This window comes from Bos taurus, chromosome 20 (genome assembly GCF_002263795.3).
Source record: "Bos taurus isolate L1 Dominette 01449 registration number 42190680 breed Hereford chromosome 20, ARS-UCD2.0, whole genome shotgun sequence".
NCBI classification, from domain to species: Eukaryota; Metazoa; Chordata; class Mammalia; order Artiodactyla; family Bovidae; genus Bos; species Bos taurus.
In genome coordinates this window covers 33,361,535-33,383,248 of record NC_037347.1, presented here as the reverse complement: position 1 = coordinate 33,383,248, position 21,714 = coordinate 33,361,535, and the positions used below count along the sequence as shown (strand labels likewise).

The window sequence follows — 21,714 nt, the reverse complement described above, 5'->3', positions numbered from 1 at the left end:
CTGAACATTTTTCCCAGTTGTAGCAGGTGTCATAGCCACAGGATTCATTCTTTGTGCTACTGGATGAAAGTTTTATCCTTTCCAGACCCCATTTTAACTGTGGACCCTCTTCGCATGAACCAATATGTAGAAAATGGAGTTGCTGATTATTTAAACATTTCTCAGCCAAAAGCTTACAAGCAGATGAAGTAAAGTAATCGCTGGATGTTGTATCAAGCACACAGATTTCTTCTGAATAATGGCTGTACGGGAGAGAAAAGCAAGCATTTATACATGAAGACTAGAAAAGATGGTGTGTAGCCAACTCATATGTTAGCTTACCACCTAGTTCTGTACCCCCTACTCTCTTCTCCCCAGTTTCTCTTCTTTCAGTCTCTCATTTAATCTTGCATGCTCTGGGATTCATTTTCCTTAAAAAAAATTTCATTTTAAGCTTGTTACTACTCACAATTAATTCTGATAATCAAAATCTTCCGTATTTTGAATTCATCCAATCAACTTTCCTTTCTAGAATCAGTTTCCCATCCTCCTTAATCCCTTTTTATTACCTGACAATGTATTGAGCATTTTCTAGACTGACAAGATTATTCTTCCTTTGCTACCATCCCATGCCTTGCTCAATCCATGTTGCACTGTCTCCCCTCTCTGGCTGTCTATGTTCAGGTCAATTCTTGGCTACATTAATCCTGATCAACCTAGACCATTTTAGTCTGCACTTCCCCTGAACTCAATTGCAACACCAAAGTCTTATACATAATTATATAGCATTGCAAGTGTGTTTGTATTGTGACTAAGAGCATGAGTTTTTAGGTCGATCTCTGAATAAGTCACTAAATCTAAGTAAAGAGATGGGTCCTGCTAACAAGAAGATAGCCATAGTCTTTCTCTTGCTGAGAGGACAAGAACTTGATTACTCCAAACCTGAGTTTCTTCTCCGATGTCAACTTCAGAGTTAAAAATCAGTGCACCAGTGTGTAAATTTGTTTCCAGGAACTGAAGCCCAGAGAGAGAACAAAAAGCCACTTTTTAAGTTCAGGGAACTTAAGCTGTGGGGCCAGTCACTCTCACAAACACCTTTGATGCCATATCAAAGAGAACTGAGGAGTATAGGAAGAGGCTGGAGAGGGAGGGCTGAGCTGAAATTCAGACAGTTCTAGAGGACAGTCTGTACTCTCATAGTCTGGTATTGCAAAGACAAAGAAAGAAGTTCCCTCTGGTTACATGGACAATGTGAATGTTGTGAGTTCTCCCTAGAAGGCCATCTTCTGGGTGAGGAGACCCACCAGCAGCAGTAGCTCATACAAGGCGGACCACTTGTGGTCGATTCTTAGGAAGGTAGACAGAGCCAACTTTGGGCTGAATTACAACAGTGGGATGTTACAGAAAAAGTCCCCGTAGTGTTCTCATAAATAAATAAATAAACAAAGTGTCTCTACAAGCGTTTGTTTACTTGGAACTCAGAAGAATGTGAGAGGCGATCAGTGTTAAAGCTGAAAAAAAACCTGGGTGCAAAGAAATAGAAGAAAAATTCAAAGGTAGCAATTATGAACTGCTGCTGCTGCTGTTTAGTCGCCAAGTTGTGTCTGACCCTTTGTGACTCCATGAACTGTAGCCCAGCAGGCTCCTTGTCCATGGGATTTTCCAGGCAAGAATACTGCAGTGGGTTGCCGTTCCCCTCTTCAGGGGATCTTCTTGACCCAGGGATCGAACCTGTGCCTCCTGCATTGGCAGGTGAATTCTTTATCACTGAGCCACCTGGGAAGCCCCAACAATTATGTACATGGACAGCAAAAGAGACACAGATGTATAGAACAGTCTTTTGGACTCTGTGGGAGAGGGCGAGGGTGGGATGATTTGGGAGAATGGCATTGAAACACGTATAATATCATATGTGAAATGAATTGCCAGTCCAGGTTCGATTTATGATACAGGATGCTTGGGGCTGGTGCACTGGGATGACCCAGAGTGATGGTATGGGGAGGGAGGTGGGAAAGGGGTTCAGGATGGGGAACATGTGTACACCCGTGGCAGATTCATGTTGATGTATGGCAAAACCAATACAATATTGTAAAGTAATTAGCCTCCAATTAAAATAAATAAATTTATATTAAAAAAATAAAAAATAAAGATGAAAATTGCCCTAGAACAGCCTGCATTGTTTAAAATATATAAAAAGTGAAATATCACAACTGGACACAGTCTGTTGACTTATTATTTCACCATTTATTCATTCTCTTCCTCAGTAACTTAACTCTAATTTTATTCACCATGTAGGACCACCCAAGACAGACAGGTCATGGTGGAGAGTTCTGACAGAATGTGGTCCACTGGAGAAAGGAATGGCAAGCACTTCAGTACTCTAGCCTTGAGAACCCCATGAACAGTATGAAAAGGCAAAAAGATAGGACACTGAAAGATGGGTGTGCAATGTGCTGCTGGAGATCAGTGGAGAAATAACTCCAGGAAGAATGAAGGGAAGGAGCCAAAGCAAAAACAACACCCAGGTGTGGATGTGACTGGTGACAGAAGCAAGATCTGATGCTGTAAAGAGCAATACTGCATAGGAACCTGGAATGTTAGGTCCATGAATCAAGGCAAATTGGAAGTGGTCAAACAGGAGATGGCAAGAGTGAACGTTGACATTCTAAAGGAATCAGCAAACTAAAATGGAGTGGAATGGGTGAATTTAACTCAGATGACCATTATATCTACTAGTGTCGGCAGGAATCCCTTAGAAGAAATGGAGTAGCCATCATGATCAACAAAAGAGTCCAAAATGCAGTACTTGGATGCAATCTCAAAAATGACAGAATGATCTCTGTTCATTTCTATGGCAAACCATTCAATTTATGGTAATCCAAGTCTATGCCTGGACCAGTAATGCTGAAGAAGCTGAAGTTGAATGGTTCTATGAAGACCTACAAGACCTTTTAGAACTAACACCCCAAAAGATGTCCTTTTCATTATAGGGGACTGGAATGCAAAAGCAGGAAGTCAGGAAACACCTGGAGTTACAGGCAAATTTGGCCTTGGAGTACAGAATGCAGCAGGGCAAAGGCTAATAAAGTTTTTCCAAGAGAACGCACTGGTCATAGCAAACACCCTCTTCCAACAACACAAGAGAAGCCTCTACACGTGGATATCACCAGATGGCCAACACTGAAATCAGATTGATTATATTCTTTGCAGCCAAAGATGCAAAGAGATGTATATAGAAGCTAAAACAAGACCAGGAGCTGACTGTGGCTCAGATCATGAGCTCCTTATTACCAAATTCAGACTTAAATTGAAGAAGTAGGGAAAATCATAGACCATTCAGGTATGACTAAAATCAAATACCTCGTGATTATACAGTGGAAGTGAGAAATAGATTTAAGGGACTAGATTTGATAGACAGAATGCCTGATGAACTATGGATGGAGGTTTGTGACATTGTACAGGAGACAGGGATCAAGACCATCCCCAAGAAAAAGAAATGCAAAAAAGCAAAATGGCTGTCTGAGGAAGCCTTACAAATAGCTGTGAAAAGAGAAGCAAAAAGCAAAGGAGAGAAGGAAAGATAAACCCATTTGAAGGCAGAATTCCAAAGAATAATAAGGAGAGATAAGAAAGTCTTCTTCAGTGATCAGTGCAAAGAAATAGAAGAAAATAATAGAATGGCAAAGACTAGAGATCTCTTCAAGATGATTAGAGATTCCAAGGGAAACTTTCATGCAAAGATGGGCTCAATAAAGGACAGAAATAGTATGGACCTAACAGAAGCAGAAGATATTAAGAAGAGGTGGCAAGAATACACAGAAGAAATGTACAAAAAAGATCTTCATGACCCAGATAATCACGATGGTGTGATTACTCACCTAGAGTCAGACATCCTGGAATGTGAAGTCAAGTGGGCCTTAGGAAGCATCACTACGAACAAAGCTAGTGGAGGTGATGGAATTCCAGTTGAGCTATTTCAAATCTTAAAAGATGATGCTGTGAAAGTGCTGCACTCAATATGCCAGCAAATTTGGAAAACTCAGCAGTGGCCACAGAACTGGAAAAGGTCAGTTTTCATTCCAATCCCAAAGAAAGGAAATGCCAAAGAATGCTTAAACACTGCACAATTGCACTCATCTCGTACTCTAGTAAAGTCATGCTGAAAATTCTCCAAGCCAGGCTTCAGCAATACGTGAACTGTGAAATTCCAGATGTTCAAGCTGGTTTTAGAAAGGGCAGAGGAAACAAAGATCAAATTGCCAACATTCCCTGGATCATGGAAAAAGCAAGAGAGTTCCAGAAAAACATCTCTTTCTGCTTTATTGACTATGCCAAAGCCTTTGACTGTGTGGATCACAATATCTGTGGAAAATTCTGAAAGAGTTGGGAATATCAGATCACCTGACCTGCCTCTTGAAATATCTGTATGCAGGTCAGGAAGCAACAGTTAGAACTGGACATGGAACAACAGACTGGTTCCAAATAGGAAAAGGAGTTCGTCAAGGCTGTATATTGTCACCCTGCTTATTTAACTTATATGCAGAGTACATCATGAGAAATGCTGGGCTGGATGAACCACAAGCTGGAATCAAGTTTGCTGGGAGAAATATCAATAACCTCAGATATGCAGATGACACCACCCTTATGGAGAAAGTGAAGAAGAACTAAAGAGCCTCTTGAAGGTGAAAGAAGAGAGTGAAAAAGTTGGCCTAAAGCTCAACATTCAGAAAACTAAGATCATGGCATCTGGTCCCATCACTTCATGGCAAATAGATGGGGAAACAGTGGAAACAGTGGCTGACTTTATTTTTGGGGCTCCAAAATCACTGCAGATGGTGACTGCAGCCATGAAATTAAAAGACTCTTACTCCTTGGAAAGAAAGTTATATTAAATTTCAGCATATTAAAAAGCAGAGACATTACTTAGCCAACAAAGGTCCATCTAGTCAAGGCTATGGTTTTTCCGGTAATCATGTATGGATATGAGAGTTGGGGTATAAAGAAAGCTGAGTGCCAAAGAATTGATGCTTTTGAACTGTGGTGTTGGAGAAGACTCTTGAGAGTCCCTTGGACTGCAAGGAGATCCAACCAGTCCATCCTAAAGGAGATCAGTCCTGGGTGTTCATTGGAAGGACTGATGATGAAGCTGAAACTCCAATACTTTGGCCACCTGATGCGAACAGCTGGCTCACTGGAAAAGACCCTGATGCTGGGAAAGATTGAGGGCAGGAGGAGAAGGGGATGTCAGAGGATGAGATGGTTGGATGGCATCACCGACTCGATGGACATGAGTTTGAGTAAACTCTGGGATTTGGGGATGGACAGGGAGGCCTGTTGTGCCGTGGTCCATGGGATCACAAAGTGTCGGACATGACTAAGCAACTGAACTGAATTGAACAGAATTTTATTGAAAAAATGCTTTTGCTTCTAGCCAATGATTTTGATTCTAGGCATTTCATCGCCTCCCTTGCAGGGCCACATGGCCATGTGAACAAGAGAAGAGTAGTGAAATGGAAGCCGTGATGAATCCCCCAGGAACTCTCCTTAAAAAGAGAGCATGTGTCCATTTCTGGTCTTCCTTCTATTGTACTCCAGCAGAGAAATCTTGGACCATGATATAACTTCAAGAATGTCAGAATAGACAACTTTAATAAAAAGAAATAAAGTATCAGCTATACCTCAATAAAAAATAAAATATGAATATTAGATTAAAAAAAAAAGCATAGCAGAACAGACAGCAGGAAGGAGCTCCAGTTCTATCTGAAAGAAAAGAATCACCAGACCATCCCTAGACTGCCTTCCCCATGAATTTATTTTGTAAGATAGAGAAACAAAATTTTTCCTTAAGCGAGTCTTAACTTTGGATTTTACTCCCATGAATGTAGTCCTGACATTAATAAGCACTCGACACTCCTGGGTCTGTTTATGTAGAAAAAGGCAATTATAACAACAGAGAGTCATGGCAGCCATATAAGGATATATCATTTTTCTTTATGCTCTCTGCCAACATGTGAAAGGATAAACTAACAAAGAGATGTGTGTGTTTGTGTGTGTTCATGTGTGTGTGAAGTCCATGCTCATACCTCTTTCTCTACTCCAACCTCTTGGAGTCACAACTTTGCCTCTATACTTAGTGGGGAGAAGAAGGCTTTGAGATAATTGTGTCTGATGCTTTAAACAGGATAGAAATGTCTTTATCACCAGAATGAAACTGTTTTAGTACAAAAGCTATGCAAACTTAGGGAACAAGGCTGAGAGATAATTAAGAATGCCTGCTACTCAGTGGGGAAGGAAGAATTCAACAGAGCACAGGGGGTATCAGTTATATTAAAAATTAATATGCTTTGTATTCATGCTTTAAGAAGCCCGGCTCCTTCATGAAGTTGGTTACACTAGACTGGTTTTCTCAGTTCCCAAGCTCAGTCCAGAGAGTATCTCTTACCCACAGTCTTCTTCTGGAGACATGCAAACGCATTCAGATCCCAACTGTTTTTGTCCTGGTTGACAGTGACCCCTTAAGCCTGTCAGGACATCTGAAACAAAAGAAAATGAAGAAAAGAACAGTTCACAGCATGGATTTCAAGTGGTAAGTTTGAATTTAGGAGAAAAGGCTATGGTGAAATGTTCTCACTTATCTCCTAGAGTTAGAGCACTCATTTTAGCTTTTACAAATCTGTTGTTATGAAATAGTCCATCCGAAAAGTCCTTTCTAGCCCTTGTGAGCTGTCATGTTTCCAACCTAAAACTGCTATTAAGTTCAACAAAATGAAATTGGTGAAATTTTTGTTCGTTTTTCAAATATTTATTGAACGACTATGATTTACCAGCACTGTGATAGATTCTGAGGATAGTGAGTTGAGCAAAATTTGACCCAGATCCCATGCTCTCAGAAATTCTAGTCTTCTGGGCAGACAGACATTAATCAAACAAACACACTCTACACATAGAATTTCTGCTGTTATTAGTGCTATTAAAGAGAAAGCATATAATCAAGAAAATTGATGTAGCTAGGAAGGTTATGAACAGTAAAATGGGAAGAGAACAGGGAGTATGATGGAGGGAAAGGAAACAGCAGACATGAAAGTGCTCAATAGAGAGAGAACATTTGACTTTCTTGGAATTGAAAGAAAGCCAGGGAAACAAGGGCAAGCAGCAAGAAATGGCCAGAGAGATGGCTGTGCGGTGAACTGTGTAGGGTCATAAAGGGCTTTTGAAGGATTTTTGTCTTATTTCATAAGCAGTGGTAAATCTCTGATAGGTTTTAGCAGGGGGTGGTGTGACAAAATCAGGTCTGGATTTGGAAAAGAATTTAATTCTGGCTTCTGTGTAGAGAATGCATTTGGAGAGGCATGGTGGTCAAGACAGTAGACGATTTATGAGGTTATTATTGGGAAGACCCTCTAGAGAAGGGAAAAGGCTACCCACTCCAGTATTCTGGCCTGGAGAATTCCATGGACTGTACAGTCCATGGGGTCGAAAAGAATCTGACATGACTGAGCAACTTTCACTTTCACTATAGTAGTTTGGGTGAAAGAGAATGGTCATTTGGATCAAAGTGCCAGAGGTGGAAATGGAGAGAAGTGGGTGAACCTGAGACATTTCAAGCATGTAAAATGCATGAGATTGCATATTGTGGGTAGGTTATGAGAACTGTCAAGTATCATTCTTAGATTTCTGGTTTGCATAAGGGAATAGATGTTGGTGCCTAAACTGAAATAGTAAATATTAGAAAAAGTTAGTGGTAGGGAGGCAAGGGTGGTGACTCAGGAATTCCTCTCTGCAAATGCTGAATCTGTGATCTCTCTAAGACAGCCAAACAAAACAGATGTATAGAAATTTGGATACTCAGGCCTAAAGCTCAGTGGAGAAGTCTGTGGGAAAGATTTAAATTTGTTATTAGCCTACGGAGGGATCATTGAGGTAGAAGCTAAACCAGATGGCATTGTGTGTTGGAAGCAGGGAAAGAATGCATCTGCAGAAGAAGGTCAGCTCTGTCGAACGTTACTGAGAGACCAAAGCAGATGAGGACCGAAATATTGTCCATTAAGTTTAGCAATATGGATATCAGTGTCAACAATTGTGCAAATGGATTTTAGGGGATAATGAAAAGCCAGACTTTTCTTATACAAATAATCAGTGGAGAAATGGACAGCTCCCAAATGTAGCTATTTATCCCTGCCCGATATTCTAGGTACTAGGATGTTATGGTGGGAAAAAAGAAGAAGAAAAATGAAGACAGCAGTTATCCTCTTTTTCCATGAATCTAAGCAATAGTGGAAAAAGAGACATTAATCAAATAATCATAGTGATGAGTTTATAATTAAAAGCTGAGTTAGGTATTTGGAAGAAATATGATTTCAGGAGACCATATCAGCAAAAAACAAAAACTGAGAATGGTAAGGAAGATTTATAAGGAAATGATGCTTGTGCTAAGGTGAGCAATTGAATGCTGAATAGGAGGAAGGGAGATTAAAGTAGAATGAAGAACACGGGTATATTATGTTCTGAATGCTGTGTTTAGTTGCTCAGTCATGTCCAGCTCTTTGTGACTCCATGGACTGTAGTCTACCAGTCTCCTCTGTCCATGGGGATTCTTCAGGATACTGGAGTGGGTTGCCATGCCCTCCTCCAGGGGAACTTCCCAACCCAGGGATCGAAACCAGGTCTTCCATATTTCACGTGAATTATATATCTGCGTTGCAGTAGGTATATTATATGGAAGGGGAAATCTTGGCTATCTTTGCTTATGTTGAGGCTCACCCAAAGAAGCTTTAGTTTTGAATTAAACATGGAGCTGACATCCTGAGCCTCCTGGATGAAACACACGTCCCTAGACTGGATCTGATTAATCAGGCATCCATACAGTAGCAGTGGCCTCTGAAGCAAGCAACTGACAAAGGAGGGAAGTAGAAAGGTATATCAGGCAGGAGGTTTGGTAGGGAAGCACGTTTATGTTAGAGGCAAAAATAAAGATTTTAAAAATTGGTACATTTTCTTCTTTGCTGCTATGCATTTCCTACTATTCTCCTCTTTTAGGACCCTCATTCTATCTGGTGAAATTTGGCTCAGAGCTTTCATGAACATGGAGACCTATAACTGCTGCTAAGTTCTCAGATACTAAGATATCCATTGACACGGGCTTGTTTTTTTTGGTGTCTTGTGTGGCTATGCCTCTTTGGCTTTTGTAAATAAATCCACACTTACTCAGGTCAAGGAGGGACTCTAAGTTATACATTTCCAAAGAGCATCAGTTTTCAAGCACACAGAGCTTTGCTCCCTGCCTACCAGTTTGACGTCATCAGTGAACACATAAAAGGACTCTTTGCTCCCTCACTAAGTGTCAGGTGGAAGCCAGAACTGGTCCTCAGCTGCTCACATTTTCTGCCCTGCACAATTTGTGAGCAACCTGGAAATGAAAACATTGCAATCTTTAAAGAGTGATGAGGGCAAGGGGATCTTTGGAGGTGCTAACTTCTTAGAGGAAGGGATAAAAATGACAGGGGAGGTGTACGGCATCTCATTTCTTCAGGAAGCAAAATTCTTTTTCACATTAAAAGAATTAAAAGTCTTTCTGGTCAACCAATGACCTGGACATCTCTATATCACACATCTCCTGCCACATTGAGAGGAAAGAGGTTCAGTTTTATTGATGACTTTCTTTTTCTGTGACTCCTTTCATTGATCTTTCTGCCAACGTTGTCAGAGAGAAAGTAGATGAGATAGAGTATTTCTTTCTTTTATCTCAATGTAGAGCATTTCGTTATCTCTCAGTTTGAATTATAATTGCAATTTCTTTTAAAAACATGGAGGGGTGTGTGTATGTGTATACATATGCTGTTATTTGTATAAAGAGAAGTATCTACCTAAGATGCCCAGAGAATCTTAATTTTGTAAACTGTGTGGTTCCCAAACACATTTATCTCTCTGATGTGCATGATCAAGAATCAAGTGAAGCTAAGCCACAATACCAACCTGAAGTTCTCACAGATTTCCATATGATCTCTTCATCAATAGTTTTAAGGTTATATAACAGTTGAAAAGTGAAAGTCACTCAGTTGTGTTCAACTCTTTGTGACTCCACGGACTGTTGCCCACCAGGCTCCTCTGTTCCTGGGATTCTCCAGGCAAGAATACTGGAGTGGGTTGCCATTTCCTTCTCCAGGGGATTTTCCCAACCCAGGGACTGAACCCAGGTCTCTTGCATTGCAGGCAGATGCTTTACCGTCTGAGCCACCAGGGAAACCCATGTAAGAGATTAAGTTTCCCCTTTTCCTTCAGACGTTATAAAAGCACAGAACAGGATAAAGAAAACAAGGTAGCAGAGAGCTTGAGGAATTAGCAGAGCTGCTTGTTTGACCCAAACTGTCTGGTTTTGGGTCTAATTTAACCTCTCTTTGCCTTTAGTTTTTTCATAGGCAAAATAGGCCCAATCATATCTGAGCTCAGATAAACCCTCCAGGATTTTCTGATTAAAAATGAGACATAACTTGAACAAGCATGTTGAGAAATTTGAAAGATATGAAACAGATGAAGCTCCCTTCCTTTTCCTCCAAGTAACCAACACGCCAGACTAATGGGAGTTCTCAGCTCCTCCTGCTAGCTGCCTGTCAGAAACTGAACTTCTGGGTTTATATGTTCCTCTCTTTCACAGCTTCATTCTTCTGCATTCACTAGTCCAGTTATAGACTTACCAAGAGTCAGTTTTATTTGTTTCCAAGTCTATTTATGCCAATTCGTACTGTAATTGTGTAAGTTGATTAAATATATCAACTTACATAATATATCAAACTTACATATAAGTTGATAAATATATCAACTGATAAAATGAAGGAGAAAAATTATTTTTATAAAAACTAAGTCGAAAACATTGAGTAATTTAAAATGGTTTGCAAAAATGTTTCTCTGAATTAATTGTGGGTTTGAAACTACTGTAAAAGATTAAAGTAAACAATACATATAAAAATTTTAAAGCACTTTCTAGTCAAATTTGCTGCAAAAGTTGCCTTTAAGCCTTCAACTCTCTTCAAAACAGTAATTGTCAACTTTGGCTGTATCCAGATTAACTCGGAAAGATTTTATATAAACACAAATACTGGCTGTCTTAGCTCAATGACATCAGAATCAGGGAAAGGGACTTAAGCAGAGGTGTTTTTTAAAGAGGTTCCCTACTTGGAGTTTAAAAACTTATTTTTTTAGAGAAATTGATATGGGATAGCAAAATTTCTATCTATGGGATAGCAAAAGATGAATTAGGTATTTGTTTTATTCAAGAAAGAAATCTTGGAACTCAAATCAGGAGACCCTTTATGAAATAAGAGGTTGGTCCTATGTTAGAAAATTGGGAAATATTTGTGTATTTCTATCTTCTAAATTAAAAATAATAGGCTCCCAGTATCTCAGCAGTAAAGAATCCACGTGCAATGCAGGGACTGTAGGAGATGTGGGTATGATCCCTGGGTCGAGAAGATCCCTGGAGGAGGAAATGGCAACCCACTCCAGTCTTCTTGCTTCTCCCCATGGATGGAGGAGCCTGGTGGGCTACTGTCCAGGGAGTTGCAAAAAGTCAGACAGGACTGAAGTGACTCACCAAACAAGCAAATAAGTTAAAATAAAATATTTAATTAATCAAAAAGCAGTGTGTATTATTTTTTTGTCACTCTCCACTTGAGCTAAAATTTCAGTTAACTCTCAATTCTGATCTTGTTATATGAGAGCACTTGTGCTGTATCAAAATATTGAAGTATTAGATTAGAAAATAAAATTGATCTCACTCTCCAAGATTTGAAAGTATCCACTTGACCAATAGCTACTTACGTGTTGCCTGAGCTCGTCATCGATACAAGGTGAAATACAACTCAGCCCATCATAAGCAACAGCATCTCTGTGGATGCTACACAGATAATCTCAAAGGACACCACCCTAGCAGACCCCAGGATCCTGAGCTGTTACCTTTTTCACAGCTGAGTGAGTCCGAAATGGGTGGTGTCCAGGAATCCCCACTGCATGTGTACCTTGATGGCCCATTGACAACCAAACCTCTGGGACAGGTCAGCTCGATGGAGTCACCAATTTTATATAATGTCTGAAATGGTGACAGCGTCAGTCCTTCTGGCACTATTGGCTTGAGGCACTCTGTCCCTGCAGAGAGAAAAACATTTCAGATGCTTTTGGTGGAGCAGAACACTCAAGGGATACAGGCAGATTTTGTGCATTCCAAGAAATGATTTTAATGTGATTGACCACATTGGTTAAGTGTTAATGCTGCCTTTTGAGCAGAAAAACAGGGGGTTGAGGATCCCAGGCTTCCACTGAGAAACTGCCTTTAGTTCCATTAACGGAAGAACTTGCTATGGAAACGATTTCAGATATTCGTAACTTTTACTACATCACTGGGACATTTTCAAGAAATAATCTTTTTCACTCTTCTCCCCAGTGAGCTTTCCCAAAAGCAGGTGGCTGCACCATGGGTGACACAGAGGCAGAAGTTCTAATTGATACTGATTTCAACTTTGTGTTATGGTATTCAATAATAACTCTTTGGAGTCCCCATCTGAACCTAGTTTGATTCACATTTTGACTCCGATGAAGCATGGGTATATGTGGAGCCTACAAACCCTTGCTCTCTTTTCCAGCAAAGCATGCCAATGTGCTCCAAGGAGAAAACCTCATTTCACATGATATGCCATCTCTGACACGTAAGAGTTAAGCATCATTTCCCTGGGACCCATTAGCTTGCATCTCTTGGTACACTGGGCCAGGCTGATGTCGGTAGTTGGATGCAGTTAGCAAAAGTCCCCAATTTCTTTTTAAGCACAAGCCTCACGGACCGGCTAACATGCAGGGGTGAGAACTAAAATATGAAGACAGTTTGAAATCTAACTTTAGCAGACGAATTCTATTTTCTGTTTCACTAAATCTTTTCACCAGAGTTACTGAAAAATGGTAAAATGTACTAATCTAAGGGTGTGACTTTGCTTTGTTTATTTTGGGCACGTTCATTCTTTAGCAGAGTCACATAGAGGGTCTGCCCAGTTCTCACGTTGGCATTCCACGTCTCCTTGCCTCCAGCTTCTGTCTGGTAAACATCTGAAGTACTGGTATCCAACAGCTTTGAATCCAGTAAAGCATAAAATTTCAACTTCTTCGCCAACTGAGTACTGTTTCTTTTCATTCTAGAATTAAAACCAAAATCAGCGCATTACTAATGTGATGAATGGTATCTTCAAACACCTCAGGGCCCTCCTAGATCTTTTCTGTTCCTTCATTCCTGTATCTACTCAAAGTCTGCTAAATTTATACTTCCAAATATCTCTCAAAGTTCACTCCTTTCCTTTGCCATCATCATTGCCTTTGCTCACAGTACATATTATCTCTTCAACTCGATCCCTGGATCAGGGAGATCCCCTGGAGAAGGAAATGGCAACCCACTCCAGTATTCTTACCTGGAGAATCCCATGGACAGAGGAGCCTGGTGGGCTACAGTCCACAGGGTTGCAAAGAGTCAGACATGACTGAGCGACTTCACTCACCACAACTATCTACCTATCTAACAACTAACTAGTCCCTCTTCTAATCCTTCTTCCATATTGCTACTTTAAATTGATTAGAATATATATATATATATTTACTTAATAACTTACTCCCCTCTGTATATGTGTTGGCTTACTATTGCAAGAATAAGAAAACTATATGCTATAGGCTGCAGTCCATGGGGTCACTAGAGTCGGACACGACTGAGCGACTTCACTTTCAATTTTCACTTTCATGCATTGGAGAAGGAAATGGCAACCTACTCCAGTGTTTTTGCCTGGAGAATCCCAGGGACGGGAGGCCTGGTGGGCTGCCGTCTATGGGGTGGCACAGAGTCGGACACGACTGAAGCAACACCGCAGTGGCTATAAACTGAATAAGTAATGTATTCTACATATGAAGCAAATATATGCAATTGCTATGGTAACAAATTGACTACAAATCATTTGAAAGTGTTCTTAATAACCTATTGGGCATTACATATTTTCCCAGTTAATGTGTAAATAAAGTGCAACTATTGGCATGTGGGAGTTCACAAAAAGATTTTAAGATAAAGTGGGTTTTATATTCTTAACTTGGAATATGAAACTTAACCCACTTCCCCATCCTCACCTCTTGCCATTTCTTCCCATAGAATGCTCTAGGAAAACAAAGGCATTTAGGCATCTACCATTCTTTGCACATAATATTCTCTTTCATGCCTCCATATCTTTATTAGCTGTTTCCTCTATCCTCAACATCTTCTCTATTCCATTGTCCCAAGACGCAACTCAAGTAGAATTTCCTGTGTGGGAAATCTCTTTCATTTACCAGTTTCATCACATGTATCATCCTTTCGGTTTTGGAGAGAAACTTGCACAAAATTCTATTTTATGTTGATCACATTTATCAGCCCCACCCCTATGCTTAAACTTGTATAAGCTCTACTTTATGTTTATCACATTTATCAGCCCCACACCTATGCCTGAGTGGTATTTCTTCTACCAGATCTCTGCCTCACAAATCTTTGTGTGTTAGTCACTCAGTTGAGACCGACTCTTTGCAATGCCATGGACTCTAGCCCTCCAAGCCCCTCTGTCTATGGGATTCTCCAGGCAAGAATATTGGCATAAGTTGCCATTCCCTTCTCCAGGATATCTTCCTGACCCAGGGATCGAACCCCGGTCTCCTGCATTGGAAGCAGATTCTTTACCATCTGAGCCTTACACAGGGCTTGATAACTATGCTGAATAAAATGAAAAACACTCTCCTTTTTAGGAAGACAGTAATGTAACGGTCTCTCCTTACTGAATGGGAGGCAAGTACAAAGGACTGACTAGGAAGTTATTCTCTGAGAACTGAAGATGGGAATTTTGAGGGACGTGAAAGTTCAATTATCAACCTTTGTTACTACGTGGCCATGTGATTCAACTTGTCTCCCAGAAGACGATTAATTTTCTGAATACAAAAAAAGTATCCCATCATTGGTTATTATGGATATGGCTGTGTTTCCAAGGGGAATGGCATGATGACTAGTATTAATGATCTGGATATTTTATTCAAAGGCTGAACCTTTTCCCTCACAATCACTCTGAAATAAGTTATTGTCACAAGCTTCTGCTTCATTTCTCTTATGAAGCTATAACCTATAAGTATATGCTGCAGCCATCAAGCTTTGGTCAACACATCTGCTAGACCAACTTAGCAAGGGCCTTTACCCAGAGTCACTGTCACTTGCCTCTGGGGTAAGTGCCTTTGGTCACTAAACAGATACCTTCACGTGCAGTGGCACGATTACTCTAGCCTGGAATGAGGCATATCTGCCTTTGACTCCGTAAAAGGGGCATTTTGCTACTTGGAATTCTAGAAGGTGCTCATTAGGAAAGTCAAAATTGTCTTACTTTTGAGCAAAAACTATTGTTAGGTAGGAATTAGGCCTTTAATAAAGAGTAAATTGAAGCAAGGAGTGAACTTATTCGTAGAAATGGAAACATATATTCTAATTTTGTGAAGAGTCATTGGAATAATGAATCACTGTTAAACCTTTTGTGTGTTTTTAAAATTAGAACGTCAATCATTTTAACACTTTATGTAAGCAACTGATGCAAACAGATTAAAAATTATTTAGAAATCTGGATGTGACAAAGTGTAATTTTGAGGATAATGTTGAAAAGGGCAAGGATTGGCAAACTATTTCTGTAAAGGGCCTTGAGAGTCAGCTACAGGCCAGGTAGCGCCTGTCACCTTGTGCCACTGTTGCACAAAAAAGTCATAGTCATTATGTAAACAAACGAATGTAGTTGTGTTCCAAAAAACTTCACTTGAAAAAGAAGAAAAGGGCCTCTCTGGTGGCTCAGTGGTAAAGAATCCACCTGCCAATGCAAGGGACACGTGTCGACCCCTAGTCCCGGAAGATCCCACATGCCCTGGAGCAACTAAGCCTGTGCACCACAACTATTGAGCCTGAGCTCTAAAGCCTGGAGGCCGCAACTACTGAAACCTGCTCACTCTAGAGCTTGTGTCTCAACAAGAGACACCACGGCAGTGAGAAGGAAGGGTAAGCCCTGCTTGCTGCAACTAGAGAAAAAAATGGAGCAGCAACAAAGACTCAGCCAAACATGACTAAATAAACACTAAAAAAGAAAAGAAAAAGAAAAACAGACGGCAGACCAGATTTGGCCCATGGGTATAGTTTGCTGATCCCTGTCCTAAAGGATTTGTTCCCCAAGTGTGGCTCCCCAACTAGCAGCACCAGTATTACACAAGATCTTGCTTGTTACGGAAGTTTCTGGGCCTTGCTCAAGACTTTGGAGTTTGAGAATCTCTGGTTCTCCAGTAAGGACTAATGAACGTTCGGTTCAGTTCAGTCACTCAGTCATGTCCGACTCTTTGTGACCCCGTGGACTGCAGCACGCCAGGCTTCCCTGCCCATCACCAGCTCCTGGAGCTTGCTCAAACTCATGTCCATCGAGTTGGTGATGCCATCCCCTTCTCCTCCTGCCTTCAATCTTTTCGAGCATCAGGGTCTTTTCTAATAATTCAGCTCTTCACATCAGGTGGCCAAGGACATTACTCTCCTCCAAAATATTTCTCCCCCTTCACACCTCTAGGCCTAACACCTTATACATGAGCAGATGTATGAATAGGGAAGATATATAGTGCAGACACTGTTCTGTGGCTATTTATTTGCTGGCTTTGGAGAATCAAAGCTTATTGCTCTTTAATCATAAATATGACACAGTTGGAAACAGATTAAAGGCTTTATTGGGTTTAAGAAAGGTAAAATTTCTTTTAAAAATGTAAAATTGATTAAGGCACATGTCTCCTGTGATCAATTTAAGTATTATGTATCTCCTGAAAATTTGTATCTAAAGTCACAGAACTGTCTAACAAAAAAGTTGTTTTTAATCATAGAAACATACAGTGGTTTAAAGAAAAAAGATAAAAGGTAATAAAACTTTGATTGCTTAAGAGTTCTATAGGTATTTAGCCTAATAAATCATTATAGGCTCAACACTGCCTATGTTATAGTCAAACTAGTTTGTTTCCCTGATAATGTGCCTTAGTTAGGGGGTTAGTTTGTTCAGATTCAGAAATAAACAGTCAGATCTTATTTGTAGACTCTTAGAGAAGTCATCCAGAGAAGGCAATGGCAAACCACTCCAGTACTCTTGCCTTGAGAATCCCAGGGACGGGGGAGCCTGGTGGGGTGCCGTCTTTGGGGTCACACAGAGTCGGACACGACTGAAGCAACTTAGCAGCAGCAGCAGCAGAGAAGTCATCCAATCCATTCTCCACTCACATAAATATGTCATCAGCACATGAGTTAGTGCCAAGGAGCACAAAAGACCCTGCCGTTCTTTGGTCTAACAACTAGGTATGAGGATGTCTTCAGGGAATTCAAGAGGGGAAGTGGTGGAGCCTTTCTAAATATTACCTTTTTTACCTTTTAAGTCAATAGGTTATTAAACTAAGAAAAAAATAACTCCACATAAAAGAAAATGCATGCTTCCTAAGTTCTCCTTTTAGGAGTCCAAACCTAAAGTGAAGGTCGGGATGCTTACCCGAATAAATCCATTTTCTGGAGGGACTGGTTGAGGACACCCTGAATCTGATTCTAATTCAGGGAGATCAGTTTCTTTCATGTCCTCATCATCACTGATGCATGGTTGTCCACTAGAAGGGAAAAAAAAGACGTGTATAATAAAATAAATATGTACACATACTTAAATGTCTATGTATGTACATATATGGATGCATATATATATATATATACACACACATTATGTATGTATGTGTGTGTATATATATATTTTAGAGCATGCTAAGTTGCTTTAATTGTGTCTGACTCTTTGCAACCCCATGGACTATAGCCCACCACGTTCCTCTGTTCATGGGATTTCCCAGGCAAGAATACTGGGGTGGGTTGCCATGACCTCCTCCAGGGAATCTTCCTGACCCAGAGATAGAACCTGTGTCTCTTATGTCTCCTGCATCGGCAGGTGGGTTCTTTGCCACTAGCACCACCTGGGAAGCCCATATATATATATAAAACAGATAAAAAAGAGAGAAAATATTAGAGAGGAAAGGGGGTAGTAGCATATCTAACACCTCACTGATATGTTGGAATAGGTAAAATTCTAAGTATTTCTTCACTTAGCAATAAGAAAATAAATATTGCAAGTCTCTAGCAGCGGGGATGGGGGCTGCCCACTCTCTCCGGTGCCCGTCTTCCCATCCTTACTCGTTCTGCATTATGGAGAACGTGCAGTGCTCCTCTTGCCGCCTCTCCCCCTCACAGCGTTTTCCTCCTTGCTGAGGAGCAGGGTTGTTGCATTCGCGGGTTCTCGATCTCCTATAAGTAGCATCACACGAGCTCCAGGAGGACCAGCAGCCCCAGTTCCCGTCCACAGCATCTGGAAGACAGGGACATCCACCCACCGATCTCAGTGCAGCCCAGAGAACTGGGCTTTGAAGCCAGGCCAACTTGGTTGCCTCGCATTTTAGCTGTGGGATCCTTTGCAGCATATCATAGAGTTGTTGTCAGGATTAGAAGAAATTCTCTGTGTAAAGTGGCTGATACATCATCTGTTTTTACTTTCCTGTTCCCACAGGAAGAATAAAATGGCAACAGCTCTGAATAATTTTCAACTATCAGCAATGTGTCACACAGTACATATATGCATACACCGATGTGTACACGGAGAAGACAGTGGCACCCACTCCAGTACTCTTGCCTGGAAAATCCCATGGACGGAGGAGCCTGGTGGGCTGCAGTCCATGGGGTCGCTGAGGGTCGGACACTACTGAGCGACTTCACTTTCACTTTTCACTTTCATGCATTGGAGAAGGAAATGGCAGCCCACTCCAGTGTTCTTGCCTGGAGAATCCCAGGGACAGGGGAGCCTGGTGGGCTGCCATCTATGGGATTGCACAGAGTCGGACACGACTGAAGTGACTTAGCAGCAATGTATACATATTAACATCTTCTGAAAAGTATATCTATCTAATATATATATTAAAATACATTTCTAAAGCTAATAGACTATATTCTTACTCCCATGACACATCTCTTTCTAAAGAGGATTAGAGGTAGCTATGAATATATCTTAGTCCAGTATGAAAATTTTGATTGTGGCTTAATTTGTCCCTTATTACAAGCCATCCTTATTCTACATTATAATGCATAAGAGACTCATAACATCAGTATCATATAGTTTACTTTATAGTATGTTTTTAAATTTTATTTACCTTATGTTATAGGCATTGTGCTGTTTATTTCATATTCATATGTTGTTGTTGTTTAGTCACTTCAGTTGTGTCTGATTCTGTGTGACCTGATGGACTGTAGCCCGTCAGGCTCCTCTGTCCATGGGATTCTCCAGGCAAGGATACTGGAGTGGGTTGCCATTTCCTTCTTCAGGGGATTTTTCTGACTCAAGGATCAAACCTACTTCTCTTACATCTCCTGCATTGCCAGGTGGGTTCTTTACCACTAGCACCACTTGGGAAGCCCAACTACATAAACACACATATATAGCTTTCGAGTGCATAGTGGCCTTATCCCCATTTTATGGAAAACAGATTGAGGCACAGAGAGGTTAGGTGACTTTTCCAAGGTCACACAGCTGATAGGTTACAGCTGAGATTGACATCAAACTGTTTGACTTTTGAGTCTAATTTTCTCCAGGCCTAATTTCCTTGTGAATTTGCATAAGGTGGAAATTGCAAGGACAAGTTTTGTTTGTTTTGCTGTTTTCATCAACCAACCCAGAATACCTTGGGGAGGGGAAAGCTTCCTGCCCCCTAGTAAGTTACTGACACTTACTAGATTTGTAATCCGGGGACCGTCTCTCACAGTTCTCGCCATAGGTGCCGCTCTGGCAAACACACAGACATTCGGTCCCTGAGAGCACGGGGCGGCCACTGTTAGGGCATCGGGCACACTGGCAAGGGTCAAACTTGGCTGCATACTCTCGAAAAGCTCTCCTGAGGTTGTTCCGTCTTGTCACCGCACAGGGGATGTTTCTCACCAGGTCCGTGATGGGAGCAAGCTAAGAGCAGATGGGAGGGGGAAGCTCTAGTCAGAGTCACCTCTTTGGCACACGTTGACATCACCACCCAGTTCTCATGGAATCAGAGGCAAGACCTGGGCAATCGTATGCTTCAAAGTGATTATTGTAGAATACGGCATATCTGTCTATTGAACCAGTAGAGAAAAGCCCTCTCCATGAGGGAAGGGGAGGGCAGGGAGCTTCTTCCCTTCTATCCTGGGTAGAGCAGCAGTCTTCAGGATTAGCTGGCTTCCACTGTCCTTAAAGTACAGCAAGTGTAATGTACTTAGAGTTTACTTTCCCTGCGCTTCTACTATGGAGGAAGCCTCAGATGAGGTGTCACTCATGAGAATCTTATTTATTGAGCATCAGCGTCTGGAGATAAGTGACTAAGAGTCAGGCAGCTCAGGAATGTTTTGGTGAAACATCAGCAAGTTTGACTCAAGCAGAAAGATCTGGGAAGAGTGAAGTCTGTGTTCTTTGTTTTTCCAGGGATAATACTATTGGCTTTTGGTGAATCAGGTGAAAAAATGTGGAAAGAGAACACAAAGAAATGAACTTGCTGGTAGAATCTATAGAAGAATTACAATAGCAAATATGGGGGCTAACACAAAAATCAAGGCTCATCAACATTTTAAAACCCCAGAGGAATGACTCTCTATGCAGTGTATGACTCACAAGTGCCCAGATGGATGGCTGGACCACATTTTCCTACCATAACCTGTAGAATTCCAAATATCTTCACACTGCATGTAAATCATCCTACTTTCATGATGGTTGAATTCCTTTATTTTCATTTGAATGAAATGAGCAGAATAGCTCCTTCAGTGGCTTTAAAAAATGTGCTTCTGTTTCAGGCAAAACTGGTTTAAGTGGCATATGACTGATTTGTGGACAAAGTATTTCAGACATAATAAAAAACCCCCTTTAATGTAATTACAACAAATATAAGACTGGTAAATTTAATCAATGGTGATAGAAACAGAATTTCAAATGGATCTAAAATCTCATATATCCCACAGAGCTATAAATGAAGATTTAGGAGTGCTCATCTACTAAAGAATTGCAAGAAAAATACAGAAATCAAATGTATTATATACATGGGAAGATAAAGAGCCCTACTTTAGGCAAGTTTAGGCAGTTTTATGCACCAAATTTCCTCTTTTGGTATTTTATGTGTGCTATGAATTCTAAATGCCTAACTACAGAATGCTTGTTCGAACAGCTAAAACAAGGGATGTGTAATTCAATGTTTTTTAAAAAGGTATATTGTGCATGCACACCAAAGAAACACATTTCTTTTATCATCTGAGAAGAAAATGGAAAAGGAATTGTGTGATGCATAGTTTGGGCAGCCAGACAACAGCTTTAGCTCTTACCCATAATGCTTTTTGACCTTACCGCAAAGTCGATCACAGAAGGATTTTCCTTCACTGATTCTAACCAGTCAGAAAATACCCTCTCTTCCGGAACCGGGCTCCCTTTCTCCCAAGCCAAAGCCGCCGCATATGCGCTCCTCCCACCTTGAACCAGCGATATGGATTTCTCTGATCCCTGCATAAAGGAACCTGCAAGGTATTTCAAGAAAATGACTTGTTTAATTTTACTGCAAATTCAAACTTGAAAGTAAAGCCTATTTGCACAGGAAAAAGGAGCAGATGGCAGAACCTTG

At 40.8% G+C, this 21,714-nt stretch overlaps 1 protein-coding gene across 3 annotated transcripts in view; it reads right to left on the bottom strand.

Moving 5' to 3' along the window:
* C6 (complement C6) overlaps positions 1-21,714 on the bottom strand; it is an 85,495-nt gene that overhangs the window by 9,727 nt on the left and 54,054 nt on the right. For all 3 annotated transcript variants that reach the window (XM_010816782.4, XM_010816783.3, NM_001045979.1), the window contains 8 exon segments: positions 21,444-21,610; positions 19,817-20,042; positions 18,233-18,404; positions 17,553-17,664; positions 13,019-13,151; positions 11,929-12,117; positions 6,422-6,512; positions 1-242 (listed from right to left, as the gene is read on the bottom strand). In XM_010816782.4, coding sequence (XP_010815084.2) covers positions 1-242; positions 6,422-6,512; positions 11,929-12,117; positions 13,019-13,151; positions 17,553-17,664; positions 18,233-18,404; positions 19,817-20,042; positions 21,444-21,610 — 1,332 coding nt within the window.